The sequence below is a fragment of the Suncus etruscus genome, chromosome 7, assembly GCF_024139225.1.
Source record: "Suncus etruscus isolate mSunEtr1 chromosome 7, mSunEtr1.pri.cur, whole genome shotgun sequence".
NCBI lineage: Eukaryota > Metazoa > Chordata > Mammalia > Eulipotyphla > Soricidae > Suncus > Suncus etruscus.
Genome location: NC_064854.1, coordinates 19,930,277 through 19,953,427, shown reverse-complemented (window position 1 = coordinate 19,953,427; position 23,151 = coordinate 19,930,277). Strand labels below are relative to the sequence as shown.

Below are 23,151 nucleotides of genomic sequence, written 5' to 3'. Positions count from 1 at the left end.
CATGGGAATAAATGGCCACTGGAGACCTCAGAAGAGAAGGTGGTGAGTGAGAGAAAAGACCCACATATGGAGGAGGACGAGGAGCCTGGGGCCAGACTGAGTTTTCCAGGGGCACCCATCCTCCTTCCACCTGAGTCCTCCATGGCAGGGCTGCCAGCCCATGCCAACCAGTCTCCCTCCTCCCTACAGGTGCTCCTTCAGCAGCCCCAGCTTCCTCAAAGCCTCCCGCCGAGCCTCCTCCGTGGAACCCCGGCCCGAGAACTGCACAGTGATGCCCTGGGGTCGGAAGCCCACAGCCCGGGGCAGGGACCCAGACCGTGGCCGGGTGGCATCGGTGCCCAGGGTAGGTGGCCGGGGCTCGTACATGCTCCCACCAGCCTGCTGCCGGGCCAGCCTGCTGCTGCTGGCCGAGGACTCGGGCCGAAAGGTGACAGTCTTGCCTGTGGACACGAAGGGTGCTGGCTCGCTCCTCAGCACCTCATGGAGGCTCTGGAAGCCGTTGGCCCAGGTGGGTGGCTGGTCCGTCTGCACTGCTCGGGACTGCTGCCGGCTCAAGGGGTCCTGAGCGGGCTCACGCACCACACGCTCAACTGTGTCACTGGTACTGGCCCTGTCCCCCAGGCTCCCTGTGCTGGGGAAGGCCACGCCATTGATGTTGGCCAAGACGCGGGCCTTGCGCTCTTGCACGCTCACAGCAGCCTTGGAGATGGTCTGGCTGAAGTCCCGGCCCGCACAGTTGGTGACACTGATATTGCTGGGGAAGCGGTGAAGCTTGGGGGCTGGCAGGGTTGCGGATCTGGATCCCCCCAAGAGGGGCTCACCCAGCCGGGGGGCCGGGAAAGTCGGGGTCCTCCTGCCTTCCCTCCAGGGGGACGTGGGCGAAAGGGCCTCGTCTCCACTCAGCTTCTCAGAAATCTGCTGCGCCAAGACCAGCGGGGTGGGCACGGAGCGGGCCAGTTTGGGGTGCTCAGCGGGTGCAGTGGGGGAAAGCAGCTCTCGGCGAGGGCTGCTGGGGGCTCCAGCGTCAGCCGAGGCTGGTGGTAGGGCCTCGGGGCTACTGGGAGCCGGCTGGGCCTCCTCAGGGGGGTCTGGAACCCCGGAATTCAGGGCAGCTTCATGTTTCTTGACAGATGCAGCCCCTGTGGAGAGATGAGAAACCTCAGAGTCTGTCTTTTTCCAGAAATGCATTATGAGGCTGACCACACGGGCCTAGGAATAGATTCGGAGGGCCCTGAGCATCTCCAGTGTGCCCTAATCCCACATATCTGCCTATGCCCATCCTAGAGAGAAAAGGGAAGCCCAGCAGCTTGTGGGCTCTCAGGCAGACCCCCGCTGTGCAGCCCTGCATGAACCCATCTCCAGTTTCCCCACATTTCCGGGACACACTAGCTTGGCTGATGCTGGGATTGGCTACACAGATATGGCTGAGGCGCTGCTGGCCATGGCTGTGACTTTCACAGGATTTTCTTTGGTTCCGTGATGTGTTCACGCTCTCACAGGCTCAGCTGGCCCCAGTGGAGACTTGGGGTGCTATACTTCACACTTGGATGCCAGCATGGCCCCTTCTGCCTTTACTCTCAGGACTCTACCTTGCTTCCCCCGCAGGAATGTGGACATTTCTGCTCACTGGACCATCAGCTTCACACTAGGCTGCATGAATATGGGCGGGTCCCCCCCTTTACCTTCGGCCTGCACCACTGCATCTGGGAGGGGCTCAGCCTCTCCCTCCGCCATGGGTTCCAGGGACACCAGATCGATGAAGGCTGCATCAGATGGGACGTGGTCACCAGCACTCCCCTGCCCAGAGTGAGGGGGTGACCGGCCAGGCGCCCCATTGTCGCCAAGCTCCTGCTCCTCCAGGTCCTCCTCCAGGGAGTCGATGGTGTCCTCGAAGAACTGGAGCACATCCTTCTCCTCGTGCGTGAGGTGCCGTAGGCTCTCATCGTCCTGGGAATAGGGGTGCAGGTAAGGATGGGGATCCCCACAGGATGTCAGCAAAAAGAAAACTCTCAACAGGGGGCTGGAACAATAGCACAGTGGTAAGGCATTTGCCTTGCACGCAGCCAACACAGAATGGACCCCAGTTCGAATCCCAGCATTCCATATGGTCCCCCGAGCCTGCCAGGAGATTTCTGATTGCAGAGCCAGAAGTCACCCCTGAATGCCACAGGGTATGACCCAAAAAACAAAAACAACAACAACAACAACAAAAAGAAACCCCTCCCAACTGAGTGGGGTTCAGGAAAATGATGAGGCCAGGAAATCTGTGCTGTCCCATTCCTTAACACTGTCCAAGGGACAGAGCACCAGGACCTGGGACTTTGCTGGCCCTTGGGAGGCAGCTGCTTCCCTCTGTCTATTAAAGGTGAAAGTTACAGGGGCCGGAGAGATAGCATGGAGGTAAGGCGTTTGCCTTTCATGTAGGAGGTCATCGATTCGAATCCCGTGTCCCATATGGTCCCCTGTGCCTGCCAGGAGCAATTTCTGAGCCTGGAGCCAGGAATAACCCCTGAGCACTGCCGGGTGTGATCCAAAAACCACAAAAAAAAAAAAAAAAAAAAAAAGGTGAAAGTTACAGACCAGATGCCTGGCACCGAGTCCAGTGCCACTGAAATAAAACTTTATTGACACAAACAGGTTGGGGGCCGGCTGGTCCCCAGGCCGTGGTTTCAGCACTGCAGGGCCCTCACTCTGTTATCTTTGACATTCCTCCTGGCTCCAGGGAAATGACACCCGCCTCACCGACTCCCACGGCATCTCCTGAGTCATACATTCAAATATTGGTGTGCCCAGCGAGCTGCAGGCAGGCAAACACGGTGGCACAAACATTGTTCTCGGGGATGTGAGAGGGCACATGGCTGCTCTGGGGAATGGACAGAATGGACCAGAGAATGACTCAGCTTTGGTTAAAGAACTCTGGGGTGGAGACAACCTGAAGGAAGTTGGGGGGCCAGGATAGAGGTGTGTGTGCTAAGGAGACCCAGGCTCCAGCCCGGGAAATACTGTCTGTGAGTCAAAGGCCCCAGATGAGCAAGTTTGTCAACATGAACGACTTGCATATAAATTCTTGGTGTTGGGGCTGTAGTGATAGCACAGCAGTAGAGCGTTTGCCTTGCAAGCGGTCAACCCAGGACGGACCTGGGTTCGATTCTTGGCATCCCATATGGTCCCCTGAGCTTGCCAGAAATTTCTGAGGGCAGAGCCAGGAGTGTGACCCTAAAACAAAAAAAAGTTCTTGGTGTGGCTGGAGAGAGAACATGGAGGTAAGGCATTTGCCTTGCCTGTAGAAGGTTGGTGGTTCAAATCCCGGCACCCCATATGGTCCCCCGAGCCTGCCAGGATTGATTCCTGAGAGTAGAGCCAGGAGTAACTCCTAGGTTGGTGGGTGTGACCCAAAAACCAAAAAAAAAAAAAAAGTTCTTGGGCATTTGTTTTGTTTGTTTGTTTGTTTTGTTTTTGTTTTGGCGTCATACCCTACAGCACTCAGGAGTTACTCCTGGCTCTATGCTCAGAAATAGCTCCTGGCAGGCTCGGGGGACCATATGGGATGCCGGTATTCGAACCATCGTACTTCTGCATGCAAGGCAAATGCCTTACTTCCATGCTATCTCTCCGGCCCCGACATTTGTTGATGATACCTGAGGCTGAAATTTGAGAATGGGGGACAAAAAAAGCATTGACACAGAATTAAAGCATTTCCTTTCAGTTTCTTTTTTTGCTTTGTTTTTTATTGGGGGGGGGTTACACCATTGATATTCAGGGGTTACTTTTAGCTCTGCACTCAGGGATCACTCCTGGCAGTGCTCAGAGGGCTATATGGGATGCCAGGGATTTGAACCCAGGTCAGCTGCGTACAAGGCAAATGTCTTATCTACTGAATTATAGCCATAATTCAGCCCCTCACTTTCAATGCCAACTATCTTTGTGATTGCGCATCTTTGCTCCTCCCTATCTTTTTTATGTTTGTTTTGTTTTTGTTTTGGGGTCACACCTGGTCCACTCAGGAGTTACTCCTGGCTCTGCACTTAAAAGTCGATCCTGGCAGGCTCAGTGGACCAAATGGGATGCCGGGATTCAAACCGGGGTCTGTCCTGTGTTGGCTGCATGCAAGGCAAATGTCTTACCGCTGTGTTATGGCTCCAGTCCCTTATCTTTATTTATTTATTTATGTATTTATTTATTTATTTATTTATTTATTTATTTATGGTTTGGGGGCCATATTCAGTGATGCTCAGGGGTTACACCTGGCTCTGTGCTCAGAAATTGCTCCTGGCTTGGGGGACCATACGGGATGCCCAGGGAATCGAATTTCAGTCCACCCTAGGTCAGCTGTGTGCAAAACAAATGTCCTACTACTATGCCACCACTTCAGCCCCTATCTTTATTTATTTTTTTGACTCATTATACCTGATCTTTATTTATTTTTTTTGTCTCATTGTACCTGAAATATGCAGAATACCCACTTCTGCCTGGCCTGTGACTCTCTCCCATGAGTCTTTTCTGGCTCAGAGCAGCCCTTTGGGAAGGAAAATCTTTCCTGCTGTGGGCAACACTCTCAGTGGCAGCTCATTTAGGAACTAAAACTGCTTCTCTGGGCAGAGTTCCAAAAACTCAAGTTCACCCAGAAAGGACCAAGGACGGGGGCTTTTTTTTTTCTTTTGGGTCACACCCGGCGGTGCTCAGGAATTACTCCTGCTGTCTGCTCAGAAATAGCTCCTGGCAGGCACGGGGGACCATATGGGACACCGGGACTTGAACCAACCACCTTTGGTCCTGGATCGGCTGCTTGCAAGGCAAACGCCACTGTGCTATCTCTCCGGGCCCAGACCGGGGCTTTTTTAAAGGGACAAGTTTGGGGGCAGAGCCAGTGGCAGAAAACCATCCCTCACCAGAGTGAAGCTTCTGGAACGCGAGCTGCTGCTGCGACTCTCCAGGCTGCCGCCTCTGCTCAGGTCCCTGAGGCCCACACTGGGGGACGAGTCAGGCTCCATCTCTGAGGACTCAGGCTTGTGCTGGTTCGTCGGCATCCCTGCAGGAACTCACGCTGGCCGGGTCACAGGTTGGGGCTCAGAGCCAGGACCCCATTCCTCAAACTGGATCGCGTCTGGAAAGACTGAGACACACAGCACGCATTAGTGACTTTGGAGACAACGGCTTGTGCCAGGCCCCTCACAATGGGGCCTGCTGGTTTTCACAGCATCCTCTATAGAACCTTAGGAAGACGGAAGAATGATTGATAAGGAAAGAGGGGGCTGAATGAACCCCAAGAAGTTGGGGATGTGGCTCAGTGAGACAAAGCACTGCGTATTTTGCAAAAACTCTCACCCAAACCTTCAAAATAAGGTGGTGCTGGAAACATGTTTTGGTTGGGTTTAGGGCCACATCCAGCAGTGCTCAGCGATTACTCCTGACTCTGCACTCAGGAGTCATTTCTAGTGGTGCTCAGGGGACCCAACGGGATGCTGGGGATCAAACTCGGGTCAGTTCCTTGCATGCAAGGTAAATGCTCTGCATCACTTTAGCCCCTGGTGCTGGAAATTTGGTAAAAGAACCTTCCCCACAGCTGAGTGAGTGTTCTCCAGACAGATATTCCACCTATGAGTGGCTAATTTTGTTGTTTTTCTGTCTCTGGTGCTTTTTTCAGCCCCTCATGAGGCAGAGCTGAGGGTTAAGGAGCTGCTGACTGGGGGCCGGCGAGGTGGCACTCGAGGTAAGGTGTCTGCCTTGCAAGCGCTAGCCAAGAAAGGACCGAGGTTCGATCCCCCGACGTCCCATATGATCCCCCCAAGCCAGGGGCAATTTCTGAGCGCTTAGCTAGGAGTAACCCTGAGCATTAAATGGGTGTGGCCGAAAAAAACAAAAAAAAGGGGGGGGGCCGATGAGGTGGTGCTAGAGGTAAGTGTTGCAAATCAGCCCCTGATGAGGTTGACTGATGGAGGGATGGAGGATGAGGCCTTTCTCCTCCAGCTCGGACCACACATCTGTTACCTTGTTCAGCCGGTGGTTCTGAGATGAATGCGGCAGGAAGAAAGCCAACAGACAGTCAGCCTTCCGAAGAAAATAGCTCTTTATTCCGTGAAGAGGCCTAAGCCAAAAGGCCTAAGAATAGGTCCCAGGAAAAAAAAGCCCCTCACCTTCCACAGACCCCAGCTTTTATGCCCCAGAATCAGGTACCACCCAATGGTGGGATCAGATACCACCCAATGGTGGGAGCAGAATCAGGTACCACCCTAGGGTGGGAGCAGAATGCCAGGTCACACCCTAGGGTAGGGCACAATCACCGATCAGGGTAGGGTCAGTAACATAATAATCCCATAAAAATGTTTACATACACAACAGTAAGGTGTCTGCCTTTCAAGCACTAGCCAAGGAAGGACCACGGTTCAATCCCCCGGCGTCCCATATGGTCCCCCCAAGCCAGGGGCGATTTCTGAGCACTGATGACTACAGGAGTTGTGACTCTTTGGCAGCCGTGATGTTCACACTAACACATAATACGAAGGTGCCAGAAGTCAAGTGATATTATCAAAAAGTTCACATTCTCACTTTCAGGATTTTTCTTTTTTCATTCATTTACTTCTGGAATCCCCAGGAGTAAACCTAGTGACCCCGTCATTCACCCCCCACTTCTGATTCGGCTGTCAGGAGAGTCAGTGGAGCTGACTCACAATAGACAACTTAGATCCTTCTAGAAGACCAAACAAAGGCAACAAACAAACAAATGGGGAATGAGGGACCCATCCTCCAGATGACCAACATCACCTAGCAATATGACTCAGGAACAGAGAATAGTCCTTATGACCTCGAAAATTCTTCCAGTGGCCTTATGAGCTCCTCAAAGAACAACACAGGTGGGTATGTGCTACAGGGCCAGAGCACACCTGGACAGATGTTACAGTCTTTACCTATGTGTGTGCTTTTTGAATAGAGATACAACTATTCGCAGACAATCCTAACAAAGTGAACACCTAGTCATTTCAGATTTCAGATATTACCAAGAAAATCTTCTCAAAAAAATCCTGAAAAGATTAGAAAAGAAACGATCCCTCACCTTGTCTGTCTTTCCTTTCTCCTTTCTCTTTCAGGAGAAGACATCAAGGGAATGTTCAACAGTAAGATGGGAAACCAGAAGATCCAGCAAACACACACACACACACACACACACTTTTTGTAAACTGTTGTTATTTCAAATAGTTTCTAAAAAATATTAAAAATGTGGGCCGGAGCGATAATGCAGCGGTAGGGCATTTACCTTGCATGTAGCTGACTCAGAATGGACCTGGGTTCGATTCCTAGTGTCCATATGGTTCCCCAAATTTAGGAGCGATTTTTTTTTTGGGCCACACCCGGCGTTGCTCAGGGGTTACTCCTGGCTGTCTGCTCAGAAATAGCTCCTGGCAGGCACGAAGAGCCATATGGGACACTGGGATTCGAACCAACCACCTTTGGTCCTGGATCGGCTGCTTGCAAGGCAAACACTGCTGTGCTATCTCTCCGGGCCCTAGGAGCGATTTCTGAGCGCATAGCCAAGAGAAACCCCTGAGCATCACAGGGTGTGGCCCAAAATTCAAAAACCAAACCAAAACAAATATATATATCTTAAATTTTTGAAGATTTTTAATTTTAGAAGGTCAGAATCAGAGATAGCCCAGTGGGTTGGATACTTGTCTTGTAAGCAAGTGACTTGGGTTCATTCTCCAGTCACCTTAAGATCCCCTGAGCAGGGGCAGGCGAGGTGGTGTTAGAGGTAAGGTGTCTGCCTTGCAAGCGCTAGCCAAGGAAAGGACCGAGGTTCGATCCCCTGGCATCCCATATGGTCCCCCCAAGCCAGGGGCAATTTCTGAGTGCTTAGCCAAGAGTAACCCCTGAGCATCAAACAGGTGTGGCCCAAAAAAAACAAAAAAAAAAACAAAAAACAAAAAAGATCCCCTGAGCCTCACCAGGAATGATCCCTGTCTAAGAGCCAGGAGAAATCCTTGAGCACTCTGGTTGTGGCCCCTAAACAAACAAAAATTGGAAAATTTGGAAGGCCAAGGATGTGGCAGAGTGGAATGACTGTCTCATACTGCTAAGACCCCAGCTTTGATCCCCCAGCATTGGAAAAAAAGGTATTCATAAAGTTTTTTTTTAGAACAGTTCCACTTGGGGGCTGGAGAAATAGCATGGAGGTAAGGCATTTGCCTTGCATGCAGAAAGTTGTGGTTCAAATCCCGGCATCCCATATGGTCCTCCGAGCCTGCCAGGAATGATTTCTTTTTATTTTACTTATTATTTATTTATTTGTTTGTTTATTTATTTATTTATTTATTTATTTTTATCACACCCGGCAGCACCTAGGGGTTACTCCGGGCTCTGTGTTTCAGAAATCGCTCCTGACAGGCTGGGCTCTGTGTTTCAGAAATCGTTCCTGGCAGGCTCGGGGAACCATATGGGATGCCAGCATCCGAACCACCATCCTTCTGCATGCAAGGCAAATGTCCTACCTCTGTGCTATCTCTCTGGCCCAGGAGCGATTTCTGAGAGTAGAGCCAGGAGTGACCCCTGAGTTTTTGGCCCAAAAACCAAAAGAAGAAGGAGGAGGAGGAGGAGGAGGAGGAGGAGGAGGAGGAGAAGAAGAAGAAGAAGAAGAAGAAGAAGAAGAAGAAGAAGAAGAAGAAGAAGAAGAAGAAGAAGAAGAAGAAGAAGAAGAAGAAGAAGAGAGTCCCTCTTTATCCCTTTGCTGTTGTGGTAAGTAGGGGTCACATACACTTTAGGTGATGGATTTCAGTGTTCCCTTCAATGGCATGACTGGCAGGTCTCTCCATGTCAGCCTCAGCTGCAGCGTTTGCCCATTCTTGGCCAAGTGCTGGCAACTGTGTGCTCTGGTGGGGCCTGGGCTCCAGATGGTAGGCAGGGCATTCGGTGTAAAGTGCCTCTTCTGCAGGCTGCCTATCCAGGTTCGATCACAAGCACTGCGTATGGTACCCAGAGCTCTGCCAGGAGTGCTCCCTGGGCAGAGCCAGGAGTAAGCTCTTTGAGCATCACTAAGTGTAGCCCAACACCTTCCTTACAAAATAGAGATTTCATATAAATTACCAAATCAAAAATAAAAAGTCTAACTCCCAACAACGTAGGAACGTAAGAAAACACAGTGAATCTCTCTATAGCATTGTCTGAATAGACCAAACATCTAATGTATGTCATGTTTGCCACACGACACAGAAGCACACACATCTGCAAACAGGGACACATCGACACCACACATGCAGGTACGCACAATGCCCATGGGATATATATGCGCACACACAGAGGTCATGCTCAGTGCACTGCTGACTGGCTGCTCACTAAGCCAGATGCCAAGTACTGGCATCTGTACATGTACATGACAAGTACATGTCCCCTGAACTCCAGGGGGACAGATGGATGGATGGACAGACAGATGGAGCAGCCAAGTTGGTCCCTTGGCCTCACCCACGCCAGTTCCTTTCCTCCAGGCACAGCTCAGACCCAGCCCTGACTCAGTCACCATGAGAAAGGAGGGGATGTGACAATAGCAAGGACACTTGCTTCACTCATGCCAGATCCAGGACCCTGGGGACAGCAAGGCCATGGGGGAGTGCCCTGACTGCACAGAGCTGCAGTTCCCTGCTGTTGTACAGCAGGTAGAAACTCTGAGGTAGAAACCTTAGAGTAGCTGTGACCTCAGAGCCACCAGAGTTAGGCCTAAGGGCTGGAACTGCTGAGGATTGGAGGTCTCCGGGGTGCAGCTAAAGGGCCCAGGTGGGGTCTCCTCTGTGGGTTCAGTATGGCAGTTCACTCCCTCTTGAAGGAACAGGGGGTTAGTTCTCCAAGCTGCACCACAGAACCCCTCTGGGAGGTGTCTTTGGGCCAGACAGCTCAGTCTTGGGATAAGGTCAGGAAGTGGGGTCCTGGATATGTGAGGAAAACTGGGAGGGGCAGCCCACCTCACACAGGTGCTGGAAATAACTTGATCTAGATTGCAATTATCTCTAATTTAATTTGTAATTTTTTTCTTTTTGGAGGCTGCCTGGAGAGATAACACAGGGTAGGCATTTGCCATGATGCAGCTGACCTGGGTTTTAGCCCAGCAACCCATAGGGTCCCTCGAGCCTGCCAGGAATAATCTCTGAGTATAAAGCCAGAAGTAACCCCTGAGCACCACTGGGTGTGGCTAAAAAATAAAACCAGAAAGTTCCCCTTTGTTTTGTTTTGGGGCCACACCCAGTGACACTCTGGGGTTACTCCTGGCTATGCTCTCAGAAATTGCTCCCCCCCACTTTTTCTTTTTTGTTTTTGGGTCACACCTGGCAGCGTTCAGGCATTACTTCTGACTCTACACTCAGAAATCGCTCCAGGCAGGCTCGGGGGACCATATGGGATGCTGGGATTGGAATCACCATCCTTCTGCTGCATGCAAGGCAAACGCCCTACCTCCATGCTATATCTCTGACCTGAAAGTCTCCCCCCACTTTTTTTTTTGTTTTTGGGTCACACCCGGCAGCGCTCAGGGGTTACTCCAGGCTCTACGCTCAGAAATCACTCCTGGCAGGCTCGGGGGACCATATAGGATGCCAGGATTCAAACAACCGTACTTCTGCTGCATGCAAGGCAAACGCCCTACCTCCATGCTATCTCTCCGACCCGAAAGTTCCCCTTTTTATATTGTTGAATGTGTCCATTTTTTTGCCTTATGGGTTTTGCAAACTTCTTAGTCTAAGACACAAATCAGTTACTTCCAATAGTCTCTTCTTTTTAAGTCTGACCCCACCTGAACTTTCATTCCTATGTTGTATGAAGCAGGTAGCTCCCACCACAGGCCAACCAGTTACGCCCAACTGCCCAAATAACCAAGATGGTAAAATTCACCTTTCCACTGTTCTGAAATCCTAGATGTATTTCACGTTAAATATGTCTATGTTATCTTAGGTTCTGACTATGCTGTTCTGCCTTGTTAAGCTTGAAAAATATTCAAGCCGGGCCCGGAGAGATAGCACAGTGGTGTTTGCCTTGCAAGCAGCCGATCCAGGACCAAAGGTGGTTGGTTCGAATCCCGGTGTCCCATATGGTCCCCATGCCTGCCAGGAGCTATTTCTGAGCAGACAGCCAGGAGTAACCCCCGAGCAACGCCGGGTGTGGCCCCCCCCAAAAAAAAAGAAAAGAAAAGAAAAAAGAAAAATATTCAAGCCATGAGTTTTAGTGACTTGGCTGCACAGAAATGACCAGAGCCAGTACTGATGGATGAGCGCCTGGTGGAGAAAATATGTGCAGCAACTGTGGTGAGAAAAGTGCTTCCCTTTTCGTGGGCGCCTCAGTGGTAGCTCACTTGCCTAGTGTGTGTGAGGCCCTGGCATGAATTCCTGACACCACACTCAAAATAAAACACAAATTCCTGTGAGTCAGCAAGGACAAGAATAAGACAGGAAACTTATCAGGAGAAAAAAATGAATGAACGGCTCATAATGAGGAAACCCGAATGACGAAGGAGGATGTGAGATGCTCCAGCCTCACCAGGGGACAGCAAAAGACACGCTTGAGGCCAGAGAGATGGCACAGCATCCCAGAGGGACCTCTGAGCACCGCCAAGATTAATTCCTAAATGCAGAGCTAGGAGTAAGCCCTGAGTATTGCCAGGAGTAAATTCTGAATGCGGAGTATTGTCTTGAGTATTCAGAGTAAGTCCTGAATGCAGAAGTAACCCCTGAGCATCACTGGGTTTGACCCCACACAAAACAACAACAGTAACAACAACAACAATGAACCCTCCTCCACTCATCGCTGGTTTCCATCAGCACCAAACTCCTACACTGGGTGGAGAAACTGCAGAGGGAAGCACCCTTCGAGGCTCAGATGCTCCATGCTATCTCTCCGGCCCTGCATGTGGTTTTCAAGAAAGAAGATGAAAACCCTAATGGTCTGGGGCCGGAGAGATAGCACAGCAGTAAGGCATTTGCCTTTCATGCAGAAGGACAGCGGTTCGAATCCCAGCATCCCATATGGTCCCCCGAGCCTGTCAGGAGCGATTTCTGCGCGTAGAGCCAGGAGTAATCCCTCAGCGCTGCCGGGTGTGACCCAAAAACTGAAAACCCTAAAGGTCTGATTCTCTTGAACCCCAGTTTAGTTCAACATTGAACAGGGAGAGGGTGATCAGGTCCCCTTAACTGAGGAATTCAAGCTGGAACAAATGAAACAGATTAAGTTTCCTGAGGTTCGGCTCGTAGACTTTGTACCTGGGGGTGGAGTTGTGGGGGGACGGGCAGGGAATCAGACCTTTAAGACTTAAGATTCCCTGCAGACCGGCTAAACAAATCACATTTGTTTAATCACATTATTGGCTTTGGGTGTTCTGGACTTGAATGGAAAAATGATCCACCTTGACTGTGTGACACAGAACTAATTTTGTTGGTACGATGGCCTGACGCTGGAAAAGGAAGAATGCACCAGAACATGGTTGAGATGATGCTTTACCAGGCTGGGTGGGGCACAGGAACCTGAACCCCACAAAACCAGGGTGCTGCTTTCCAGAAGCCGAATTTGGACACCCACCACAGATAAATGATGAAGGGATAAAAAAAAGTGATGAAGGGATGAATGGAGGGAAAAGGGGAAATGTAGATGGATATATGATGGAGGAAAGGTGAAGGAACGAATACATGGATAATGGATGGATGGATGGGTAGATAATGGATGGATGAATAATGATGGATAGATAGTTAATGGATGGATGGATGGTTGGATGAATGATGGAAGAGAGATAGGACAATGATAAATGATAACGATGAATGGATGAGTAAGTGGGTTATTAACCAACTGCTGAGAGTCAGTATTTGCACAATATAAATGAAAAATGTATAGAAATAAACCTCTTTTTGTTTTTGTTTTGTTTGGGATTCTGAGACCAAATTCAGTAATGCTCCAGGATCACTCCTGGCGGTGCTCAGAAGACTATCTGTGGGGCTGGAGAGATAGCATGGAGGTAAGGCGTTTGCCTTTCATGCAGGAGGTCATGGGTTCGAATCCCAGCATCCCATATGGTCCCCCGTGCCTGCCCGGAGCAATTTCTGAGCCTGGAGCCAGGAATTACCCCTGAGCACTGCCGGGTGTGACCCAAAAACCACCAAAAAAAAAAAAAAAAAAAAAAAGAAGACTATCTGTGGTACCAGGGACTGAACCTGGGTCAGCTGTGTGCAAGTCAAGCACCTTCACGCCTATACAGGCCCATTAAATACATCTTTTTTTTTTTTTTTTGGTCACACCCGGCAGCGCTCAGGGGTTACTCCTGGCTCTATACTCAGAAATCGCTCCTGGCAGGCTCGGGGGACCATATGGGATGCCAGGATTTGAACCACTGTCCTTCTGCATGCAAGGCAAACGCCTCACCTCCATGCTATCTCTCCAGCCCTAAATACATCTCTGAAGACTCTGAAGAGTGAAAGCTCCCCAAATCTTGCCACACACTGGGACAACACCCATGAGCACCCCAACAGATAAGAGGGAGCTGAACCAGTGTCTGCCCATGTGGCTCTCTGGTCATCTCCTTCCCTCCCACTTCCAGTCTCAGGGACTTGGTGGAGATTTGTTCCTGAGCCTAGAAAAGCCAATTCTAGGAAACAAACACGCTTTAGAGCCTCCTCCAGAGAAATCTCAATAATGATGTCTGAGCAGCTGGGTGCCTTTTAGAAAAAATACGTTTTGTGGACTTTCAAGAACATGAAAAATGAAGGCCCCCCCCCCCCACGCCCCGGGAGCTCCAGCTCTTGCTCCTGAATGGACTGTTTCATCGGCTCTGGCTGTGGGTGACAAGAAAGAGATCAACTCTTTCAACTGAATATCTGTGTTTGGGGTGAAATCATCAGTGAACACAAAATAGCCCTTGTTGGCCTCTGGGCAGCGTGTCTACTGGGTGGGGGCACTGCCCGGCTTTACCCAAGCCAAGGGGGAGCCTGACCTTCCTAGTTCCTGTATGTCTAAATCACGTCAACAGATACGGGTTTTGTGGGCCGGAAAGATAGCTCAATGAGTTGAGCTTTGTTTTGCCGCTGGGCCTTGGGGGGGGGGGGGTTAACCCTCAGCGTTGCAGGGTGCCTTGAATTCTGCTGAGAGTGGACCCCACCACCAAGTTGGGAACAGACCCACCCCAACACAACCTGCCCCCTCTGGAAAGAAAAAATGCACCTTGTATGAATGAAGACGGTGAAGTTCTGTAAAAGCTTTTCTTTTTCTTTTTCTTTTTTTTTTTTTTCATTTCTTTATTAACCTGATTCACAGGACAATGAGCACTGAGACTTTCTCTTCCTCCCCCCTTTTATTGGTTTTCGGGTCACACTGTGCTCAGGGCTCACTACTGGAGCAGTCTATGGGGGTATCAGGGATGGAACCTGGGGCTGGAGCTGCGTGAAATAAGTGTCTGCTGTACTGTGTCTAGTCTTGGTAAATGAGATGTTCGCTGGGAGAAACACCCATGCTTTTATTCTTTTTTTTTTTTTAATTGGCGGCTGGCGCCCTGCTGCATTTCTGGATTCTTTAGGAAATTAAAGAAAAAAGAGAAAATCCCTGTTGGAGCTGTTCTTTGGTTGACCAAGGGCGTCTTCTCCTTCTGTGATCCAAATACAACCACAGGCATGAAATGTGGACTTTCTTTTTGTTTTGTTTTGGGGCCACACCCAGCGGCCATACCCAGTGGCTCTGAGCTCAAGAATCATTCTTCTCATTCTTGGGGGACTATATGGGATGCTGGGAACCAACCCTGGGTAGGCTGCGTGAAAGGCAAATCCCCTCCCTGCTAGGTTATCCGTCCAGCCCTAGGAGGCGTAAGTCCTGAGCGAAATTTATTCTGTTCTCAAACCCTAAGAATCAAGGCAAGCAGTGGGTCAGTTTCGGTTCCCGGGAGGTTTGATGGAGTCTGATGGAGTCAAGATCCCACCAAAAAAAAAAAAAAAAGATCCCACCAAGGTGTTAGGGGTAGGGGCAAAACACTGGGGTGGCAAAACATAGGATGAATTCACAGCATTCACTCCCCCTCCTCCAACACCCCCTGCTGTCCTTTGGGGGGCGGAGTAGGGCTCCAAAACTACTGATATTAGGGGTGTCATCACAATCTCTCCTCCCCCACTAGACCCAGGCCTGCCCCTCCAGCTACCCAAGACTTGAATCACCCCATATTCACACTGTGGGCACCGCCTGTACCCCAGTTTTCTGGGAGAAAGAAAGACAAGGGCTTTCTCAGATTTCAAGAAATCAAGATCCAGGCCAGTAGGGCATTTGTCTTGCACACACAGAACAGACCCAGGTTCGATCCCCAGCATCCCATATGGTCCCCTGAGCCAGGAGTGGTTCATGAGCGCAGAATCAGGAGTAACCCCTGAGTGCAGGAATAACCCCTGAATGCTGCTGGGTGTGGCGAAGGAAGGAAGGAAGGAAAGAAGGAAGGAAGGAAGGAAGGAAGGAAGGAAGGAAGGAAGGAAGGAAGGAAGGAAGGAAGGAAGGAAGGAAGGAAGGAAGGGAGGGAGGGAGGGAGGGAGGGAGGGAGGGAGGGAGGGAGGGGAGGGAGGGGAGGGAGGGGAGGGGGGAGGGAGGAAGAAGGAAGGAAGGGAAGGAAGAAAGGGAGGGAGGGAGGGAAGTACGGAAGGAAGGAGGGCTGAAGGGAGGGAAGGAGGTAGGTAAAGAGGGAGGAAGGGAGGAAAGGAGGTAGAGGGAGGGAGGAAGAAAGGAGGAAGAAAGGAAAGGAGGGAGAGAGAGGAAGGAAGGGAGGGAGAGGGAGGGAGGAGGGAGTGAGGATAGGAGGGAGTGAGGGTGGAAGGAAGGAAGGAAGGAAGGAAGGAAGGAAGGAAGGAAGGAAGGAAGGAAGGAAGGAAGGAAGGAAGGAAGGAAGGTAGGAAGGAAGGAAGGAAAGAAGACTCAAAGTAGAATGGAAAAACAGGGGGGTCACTCCAGCAGACAGTAAAGATAAAGGTGACTTCTGCTCTCCTGAGGTGGCCCGTGCAGCTCCAGGGGGTGGGATGATGGTTGTCCCTGCAGGACACTGAGTCTGGTCAGCCTTTGGGTGATGGCAAAGAACCCCTGGGGACTGGACGCTGGGGATCAGGACTCTCTCGCCTAGGAGCAGCTGAGTCAGCGGTGCTGTGGGAAACACAGCCCGGCCGGACTTCTTATCTGTCCCCAAGCTCCCTGACCACATTCCTGCTGTGGCAGCCAGGACAGAGGGAACCACTGGTACCATACTCTTGGGCTGAATTGTGGGTGCAGTTCAAGGCCAGGTGAGCAGAGTCAGGGCCTGGCACACCCATGGGTGGGAAATTGCAGATCACACCACAGGGGGTCAAGGGGTCCCTGTGGGGACAGTGGGGATCCAGTTTCTTATCTATGGGGGGGGGGCTAATGCAGCTTCCCTCAAAGGCCCCTCTCCGATCACAGCAGAACTCCACAGGGGGAAGCATATCCCCTCGTGTTTTTTTCTTTTTTGGTTTTTGATTTTAGGGTCACATCTGGCAGTGCTCAGAGATTACTCCTGGCTCTATACTCAGGGGTGATTCAAGGCAGGCTCGGGGGACCCTATGGGATGCCAGGATTAAACCTGGGTCAGCTGTGTGCAAAGGCAAACACCCTCCCCACTATGTTATTGCTCTGACTCCTTCTTACATTCATTTTTCAAATGGCTTTGATTCCTGGATGGAAGAGAGCCTCAAGGGGCTGAGGGTGCTCACTTGGCAGTTTGGGGGGCTGAGCTGAGCACTGTGAGAAACAGGTCCCCAGCACTGAACCACAAAGCCCCCCCGAGCACAGCTGGGTATGCCCCCTACACAACTAGAGGGTTTGTGTGTGTGGTCTTTGGGTCACACCCAGCAGTGCTCAGGGGTTTCTCCTGGCTCTGTGCTCAGAAATCACTCCTGGCAGGCATGGGGGACCATATGGGATGCCGGGATTTGAACCACCATTGGTCCTGGGGTCAGCCGCTTGCAAGGCTACCGCTGTGCTATCTCTCTGACCCCCGGTTTGTTTGTTTTCTTTTTTTAATTGGCAAAGGAGCAAGAAGTTGAGCTAAGGATGCTCAGCACTAAACTTTACATGTGGGAGGACCCGCCCCGACTCCTCATATCAGGACCATCACAAGCTCTGGCACAGCTAGGAGTAGCCTCCAAGTATAGCTGGGTTTGATACCCTCAAAAAAAAAAATTAAAATAAGAAAAAGTTAGCTTTGTGCAGTACTCCACAGGGCTTGCTCCTGTCTCTGTGCTTAGAAATCACTCCTGACAGTGCTCAGGGGACCCTACGGGATGACAAGGATAGAACTCAAATCGGCCACGTTCAAGACAAGTTTGCACCCCACTGTGCAATTGCTCAGACACCGTGCCCAGCCTCCTGCGAGTAGACACTGAGCTGGCACCCACAGCTAGCCCTGGCTGTGAAACTCGCACCCCACTCTGTGCCGGGCTGCTTCTGAGGCTCCCTGGCTCTGCTCACGCATGGATCAGCTCCATGCCCGGCGTCCGTCCAGCTCCCCTGCAGATCGGATGCACCAAGCTGCACTCCGGAGCAACTCGGCTCCGCTCCAGCCAAATCTTTCATCTCTCTCCCTCCAGCCCTCCTGCCTCCACTCCTGGAGTCATTTGAGACCATCTTTAGAATCGACACAGAGTGCCGGTGACAAGCACCCGGGGTGTCTGAGAACTGAGGAGCTGGGGCCAGGTGTGCCTCAGCTGTCCCTCAGGGGTACTTGATCTGGACAGGATTCATCTGGACCTAAGATGGCTCACTGGATATGTCTGCAGGCCCAGGACTGTCAGTCCCGATTCCTGAGGCCCCCCAGGGTGAGTGGAAGAGAAGAGGTTGGCTTCTCAGTAACAGACAGAGAGAGGCGCACTCACGCACACATACATAAAATCCAAGAAGTCTCCTTCCTCCTGTTCTCTCTGAAGCCTCTATAGGATCTTGGCTGTCCGGTATCTCTTTGTTTTCTTTTTTTTTTTTTTTTTTTTTTTGGGTTTTTGGGCCACACCCGTTTGACGCTCAGGGGTTACTCCTGGCTATGTGTTCAGAAATCGCCCCTGGCTTGGGGGGACCATATGGGACGCCGGGGGATCGAACCGCGGTCCTTCCTTGGCTAGCGCTTGCAAGGCAGACACCTTACCTCCAGCGCCACCTACCCGGCCCCTGTCCGGTATCTCTTGATGGAGTGACCCACGGTACCTATCTTTTTCAGTTTTTTTGTTTGTTTGTTTTTGGGCCACACCTGGCGATGCTCAGGGGTTACTCTTGGCTGTCTGCTCAGAAATAGCTCCTGGCAGGCACGGGGGACCATATGGGACACCGGGATTCGAACCAACCACCTTTGGTCCTTGATCAGCTGCTTGCAAGGCAAACGCCACTGTGCTATCTCTCCGGGCCCTTTTTTCAGTTATTCTTGTTTACTTATTTTACTTTTACATATGGGGGCCCCACCCCGCTGTGCTCGGTGCTTACTCCTGGATCTGTGCTCAGGAATCTCTTCTGGAGGTGCCTGAGCAAATCTTTTGTGAGGTCAGGAATCCAACCATGGTCCCTTGGACATAAGCAAGTGCCTTGCCCCTGTGCTCTGTTCCTGATCCTCTTTATCTGTTACTGTCTGTTTTCTGGAAGGGCCCACACCAGACACACTCCAGGCTCAATGCCTGAGCTCATTTCCAGAGGTGTTGTGGAGAACAGGCAATGCCCAGGATGGGTCTCGGGGATCCGGCAGGCACAGCTCTCTGGCACCTCTCTAGCAAGAATATGGATTAACTTTTAAGTTAGCAGCAGCCAAACTTTTTCAAGGAAAGCACACTGAAATTGGAGTTCTCCAGAAATAGGTCCCTTATTTAAAAAGAACTTGGAAGCCGGGGTGGGGGGATGGAGTGGAGTGGTAGTACAGGGGGGAGTGCATTTGCCTTATACACAGTGGGCCTGGGTTTGATTCCTGGCATCCCATAAAGTTCCCCAATCCCACCAGGAGTGATTCCTGAGTGCAGAGCTCCTGAGCACCGCTGGACATAGCTCCAAAAAGAAACAAACAAACAAACAAAAGAAATAATTTGGGGGGCCGGAGAGATAGCACAGCGGTAGGACATTTGCCTTGCATGCAATCGATCCAGGACGGATGGTGGTTCAAATCCCGCTATCCCGTATGGTACCCCATGCCTACCAGGAGCAATTTCTGAGCACAGAGCCAGGTCTAACCCCAGAGCGCCGCCAGGTCTGACCCCAAAACCAACAACAACAAAAAGAATTTAGGGGCCAGAGAGATAGTACAGTGGGTAGCACGCTTATCTTGCATACGGCTTAATCAATCCCTACGTTGTTCCGAGCCCTGCCATGAGTGCTCCTTGAGTGCAGAGACAGAAATGAACCCAGAGCACCACCAGGTGAGGCCCAACGTCCCAGCCCCCTGCAAAAGAAATCTGAGCACCTGGAAGACGGTTGCAAGGCCTGGCACACATGATTTGCATATGGGGGACAGAAGTCAATCATGGACAAATATGTTGATTCCCAAGTACCTGAGCAGGAGTAGTCCCAGAGCAGTACCAGGCGTTGCCCCCAGCCCTGCACATAAAAGGGGGTGGGGTTCTTACTAGCCAGGGCCAGAAAATACACAAGATCTCATACAGGGGCTGTCAAGTTGGCGGGAAGCTTTCCGACAGCGCCTACGCCTCCCACCCAATCCGGAGTAAATCGCTGCTTGTTTGTATTTCCACAAGGGCCCCCGAGAATGAAAACGCCTTCTCTGCCTAGAAAAACAGTCTACTTGGCCTGGTGGGGCTCCTGGCGCCCCGCTAGACCTGGGCACAGCAGGACTGCAAGGACCCCCAGATAAAGCAGCTTTGGCAAAAGCTGGTCTGGTGCTTCTAGACAACCTTTCATAAACTATAGATTATTCTTTTTTCTTTAAAGAAAAATAGGTGGGGCCGGAGAGATAGCACAGCGGTAGGGTATTTGCCTTGCATCCCAGCATCCCATATGGTCCCCCAAGTCTGCCAGGGGCAGATTTCTGAGCGTAGAGCCAGGAGTAAGTCTTGAGCACCGCTGAGTGTGGCCCAAAAACCAATCAATCAATCAACAAATAAAGTTTTAAAAAATAAAGAAAAAAAAAAAAGCTCCTCTGTTAAAATAGAACCAGAATTGTCCTCCCCAAAGCCCTATAGCCCCCTGAACCTGAGCTTGGGGTGCTCTATTTAGGGGTGAAAGAGAACCCCAAAGACCATTTTCCTTGAGAAAAAGTTTTTGGCTCTGCGAGAGTTAAAAAAATTTTTTTCCTCTAAGGTTGATTCCTGCGGTTAAAAAAAAGAAAAGAAAAAGAAAAGCTGGGTGCTTAAATTTTAGAGTCCGAAAAACAATACTGGGAAACTTTCACTATCAGGGAGCAATGTGGGAGCAAGGGAGGAGAGAGAGAGAGAGACAGAGACAGAGAGACAGAGACAGACAGAGCAGAGACAGAGTGAGAGACAGAGAGACAGAAAGAGAGACAGAGAGACAGAGACAGACACAGACACAGAGACAGACACAGAGAGACAGAGACAGAGACAGAGAGAGACTGACACAGACACAGAGAGAAAGACACACAGAGAGACAGAGACAGAGAGACACAGGGAGACAGACACAGAGAGAGACACAGACACAGAGAGACAGACACACAGAGAGACAGAGAGAGACACAGACACGGAGACAGAGAGACACAGAGAGACAGAGACAGATAGAGACAGACAGAGAGACACAGGGAGACAGAGACACAGAGACACAGACACAGAGAGAGACAGACACAGACACAGAGAGGCAGAAACAGAGAGAGACAGACAGAGAGACACAGGGAGACAGAGACACAGAGACAGACACAGAGAGAGACAGACACACAGACACAGAGAGACAGAAACAGAGAGAGACAGACAGAGAGACACAGGGAGACAGAGACAGAGAGACACAGAGACAGAGAGAGACAGAGAGACACAGAGACAGAGACAGATAGAGACAGACACAGAGACACAGGGAGACAGAGACACAGACACAGAGAGAGACAGACAGACAGACACAGAGAGACAGAAACAGAGAGATAGACAGAGAGACACAGGGAGACAGAGACAGAGAGACACAGAGACAGAGAGAGACAGACACAGACACAGAGAGACAGACACAGAGGAAGACAGAGACACAGACATAGAGAGACAGACACAGAGGAAGACAGAGACACAGACATAGAGAGACAGACACAGAGACAGTGAGAGACAGAGAGACACAGAGAGACAGACACAGATAGAGACAGACAGAGAGACACAGGGAGACAGAGACACAGACACAGAGAGAGACAGACACAGAGACACAGGGAGACAGAGACACAGACACAGAGAGAGACAGACACAGAGAGACAGAAACAGAGAGAGACAGAGAGAGCAACCCCCTGCCCTTTGCCGAACTAACTGGGTCGCTCTAACCCTCCAGCCCGGCTCACCCCTGGCAGCGGACCCGCCACCTTCCCGCGTGATTCGGTTACCTGGGGGGCCCAAAGTGGGGGGACGCCCGTCACCGGGTCAAGCCGTGCGGGGCGCGCAGCTCTCGCAGGTGGTCCGGGCCACCTCCAGCCGCGCCCGGGGGGTCCCCATCGCCACTTGCGCTGCAGGGATCCAGGGAAAGGCGAGGGTCCGTGGGGTCCCCCGGTTTGGGGGTGCCCCAAACCCGACTGCGGGCGCCCCAATTCCCATTAGGTCTAGCTCGGGGGCCGGAAAGCCTCTCTGCTCCTCATGACCCCAGAGCAGGGGTGCATGCAAACCTTGCAAACTTCCCAGGAGGCCCCCCACGATTTTCGGGGGGCAGGCCCCCCACTTGCCCGCCTGAACCCCAGACTTCAAAACACCCACCCGCGGCGCGCAGGACACGCCGGGCAACCCCAGGAACGACCTAAACAAAACGGGGTGTCCCCCGCGCCCCAGCTTCTCTCCGATCGCCCCAACTCCAAGTCCAACTCCCCGAAACTCCCGGGCCTGGGAGACAGCTAACAGCGCGCGCGCCCCAGCCTCGCCCGGGAGCTCAGGGCTCCCCAAGTGCGCACTCACCTGGCAGGCACCCCCAAAGTGGAGATCGGGAGCCCCGAGACTCGGGGGGTCTCTCCCTGGCGCGCTCCCCCAGCCGCGCGCTCTTTGCTCCGCGCGCCCCGCCTTGGCCCTGCGCTCCCCGGCGCGCGCTCTCGCTCCGGCGCGCTCCCGACCCCGCGCGCTCCCGACGCCCGTCCGCGAGCTCCGCCTCCTGCGCGCGCTCCCGGACGCGCGCGCCCGTGCCCGCGCGCTCCCCAGGGTTCACTTCTCGGCCGCGCGCTCCCTGGCCTGGACTCCCCAGGGGCCTTGCGCTCTCTCCTCCTGCGCGCACCCTACCTTGCCCCTTTCCCCGCACCTTTAAAGTAATAGGGGTTCCCACCGCCCTGAGGCCTCCTGGAACCCAGATCTGTCTCTCACGGTTGAGAATTGAGCTTGGGGGTGTCATCTGCTTGCTCCCCGCCCAGTTACCTCTTGGAGATAAGCTCTAGATTTTGCGTTTGAAGCTCAGAGGGAGATGTCACCGCCACCCAATCTCCAGCTTTGAGAGATGGTTTTCTATTTAATAATAATAATAATAACTAGGGTGTATCCGAATCTCCATTCCCTTTGGGCCAAGGGCGATTCACATTATGTTTCTGGATCAAGACTCTGACTTCCAGTCCTCATGGCACCAAGGAGGGAAGGTGGGGCTCCAAGAGGTGAAGAAATTTAAGAAACAACCCTCCTCCAGGATTGTGGAAAGATCTGCCCAAGCCTGGGAGTTGGCGAGTTTCTTGGGAGTTGGTGGAAGTTCATTTTTCTATGGAGTTTCCTGAAATGGGGAACTCCCAAGGAGCAAGAAAGCAAGAGTGAAGGGGTAACATTAATGGGAGGATTTTGTGTGTGGTTCAAAGGCAGGCCTGGGGGACCCCCAGGTATTCTGTCTTGAGGAAAGAATGGAGCAGGAAGTGTGTAGCTCTCAGAGGGACTGAGTCACACACAGGCAGTACTCAGGGCTGAGTCCCAATTCCTTTACCCTTACATCATTTCTCTGCCCTCCCTTCCTCTCCAGGTAGAGATTACAGGGAAGAAAACTTTTTTTTTTTTTTTTTTTTTTTTTTTTTTTGGTTTTTGGGTCACACCC

General features: G+C 51.7%; 1 protein-coding gene across 1 annotated transcript; it reads right to left on the bottom strand.

The window, feature by feature from the left end:
- Window positions 1–155: 155 nt before the first annotated feature.
- On the bottom strand, window positions 156–22,161 carry PROSER2 (proline and serine rich 2). Its single transcript, XM_049777088.1, has 4 exons — window positions 22,050–22,161; window positions 4,890–5,113; window positions 1,683–1,947; window positions 156–1,139 (listed from the first exon to the last, which is right to left on the bottom strand). The coding sequence occupies exons 2-4, from the start codon at window positions 5,025–5,027 to the stop codon at window positions 184–186; spliced, it is 1,359 nt and encodes a 452-aa protein (XP_049633045.1). The 5' UTR covers window positions 5,028–5,113; window positions 22,050–22,161; the 3' UTR covers window positions 156–183.
- Between the last annotated feature and the right edge of the window lie 990 nt (window positions 22,162–23,151).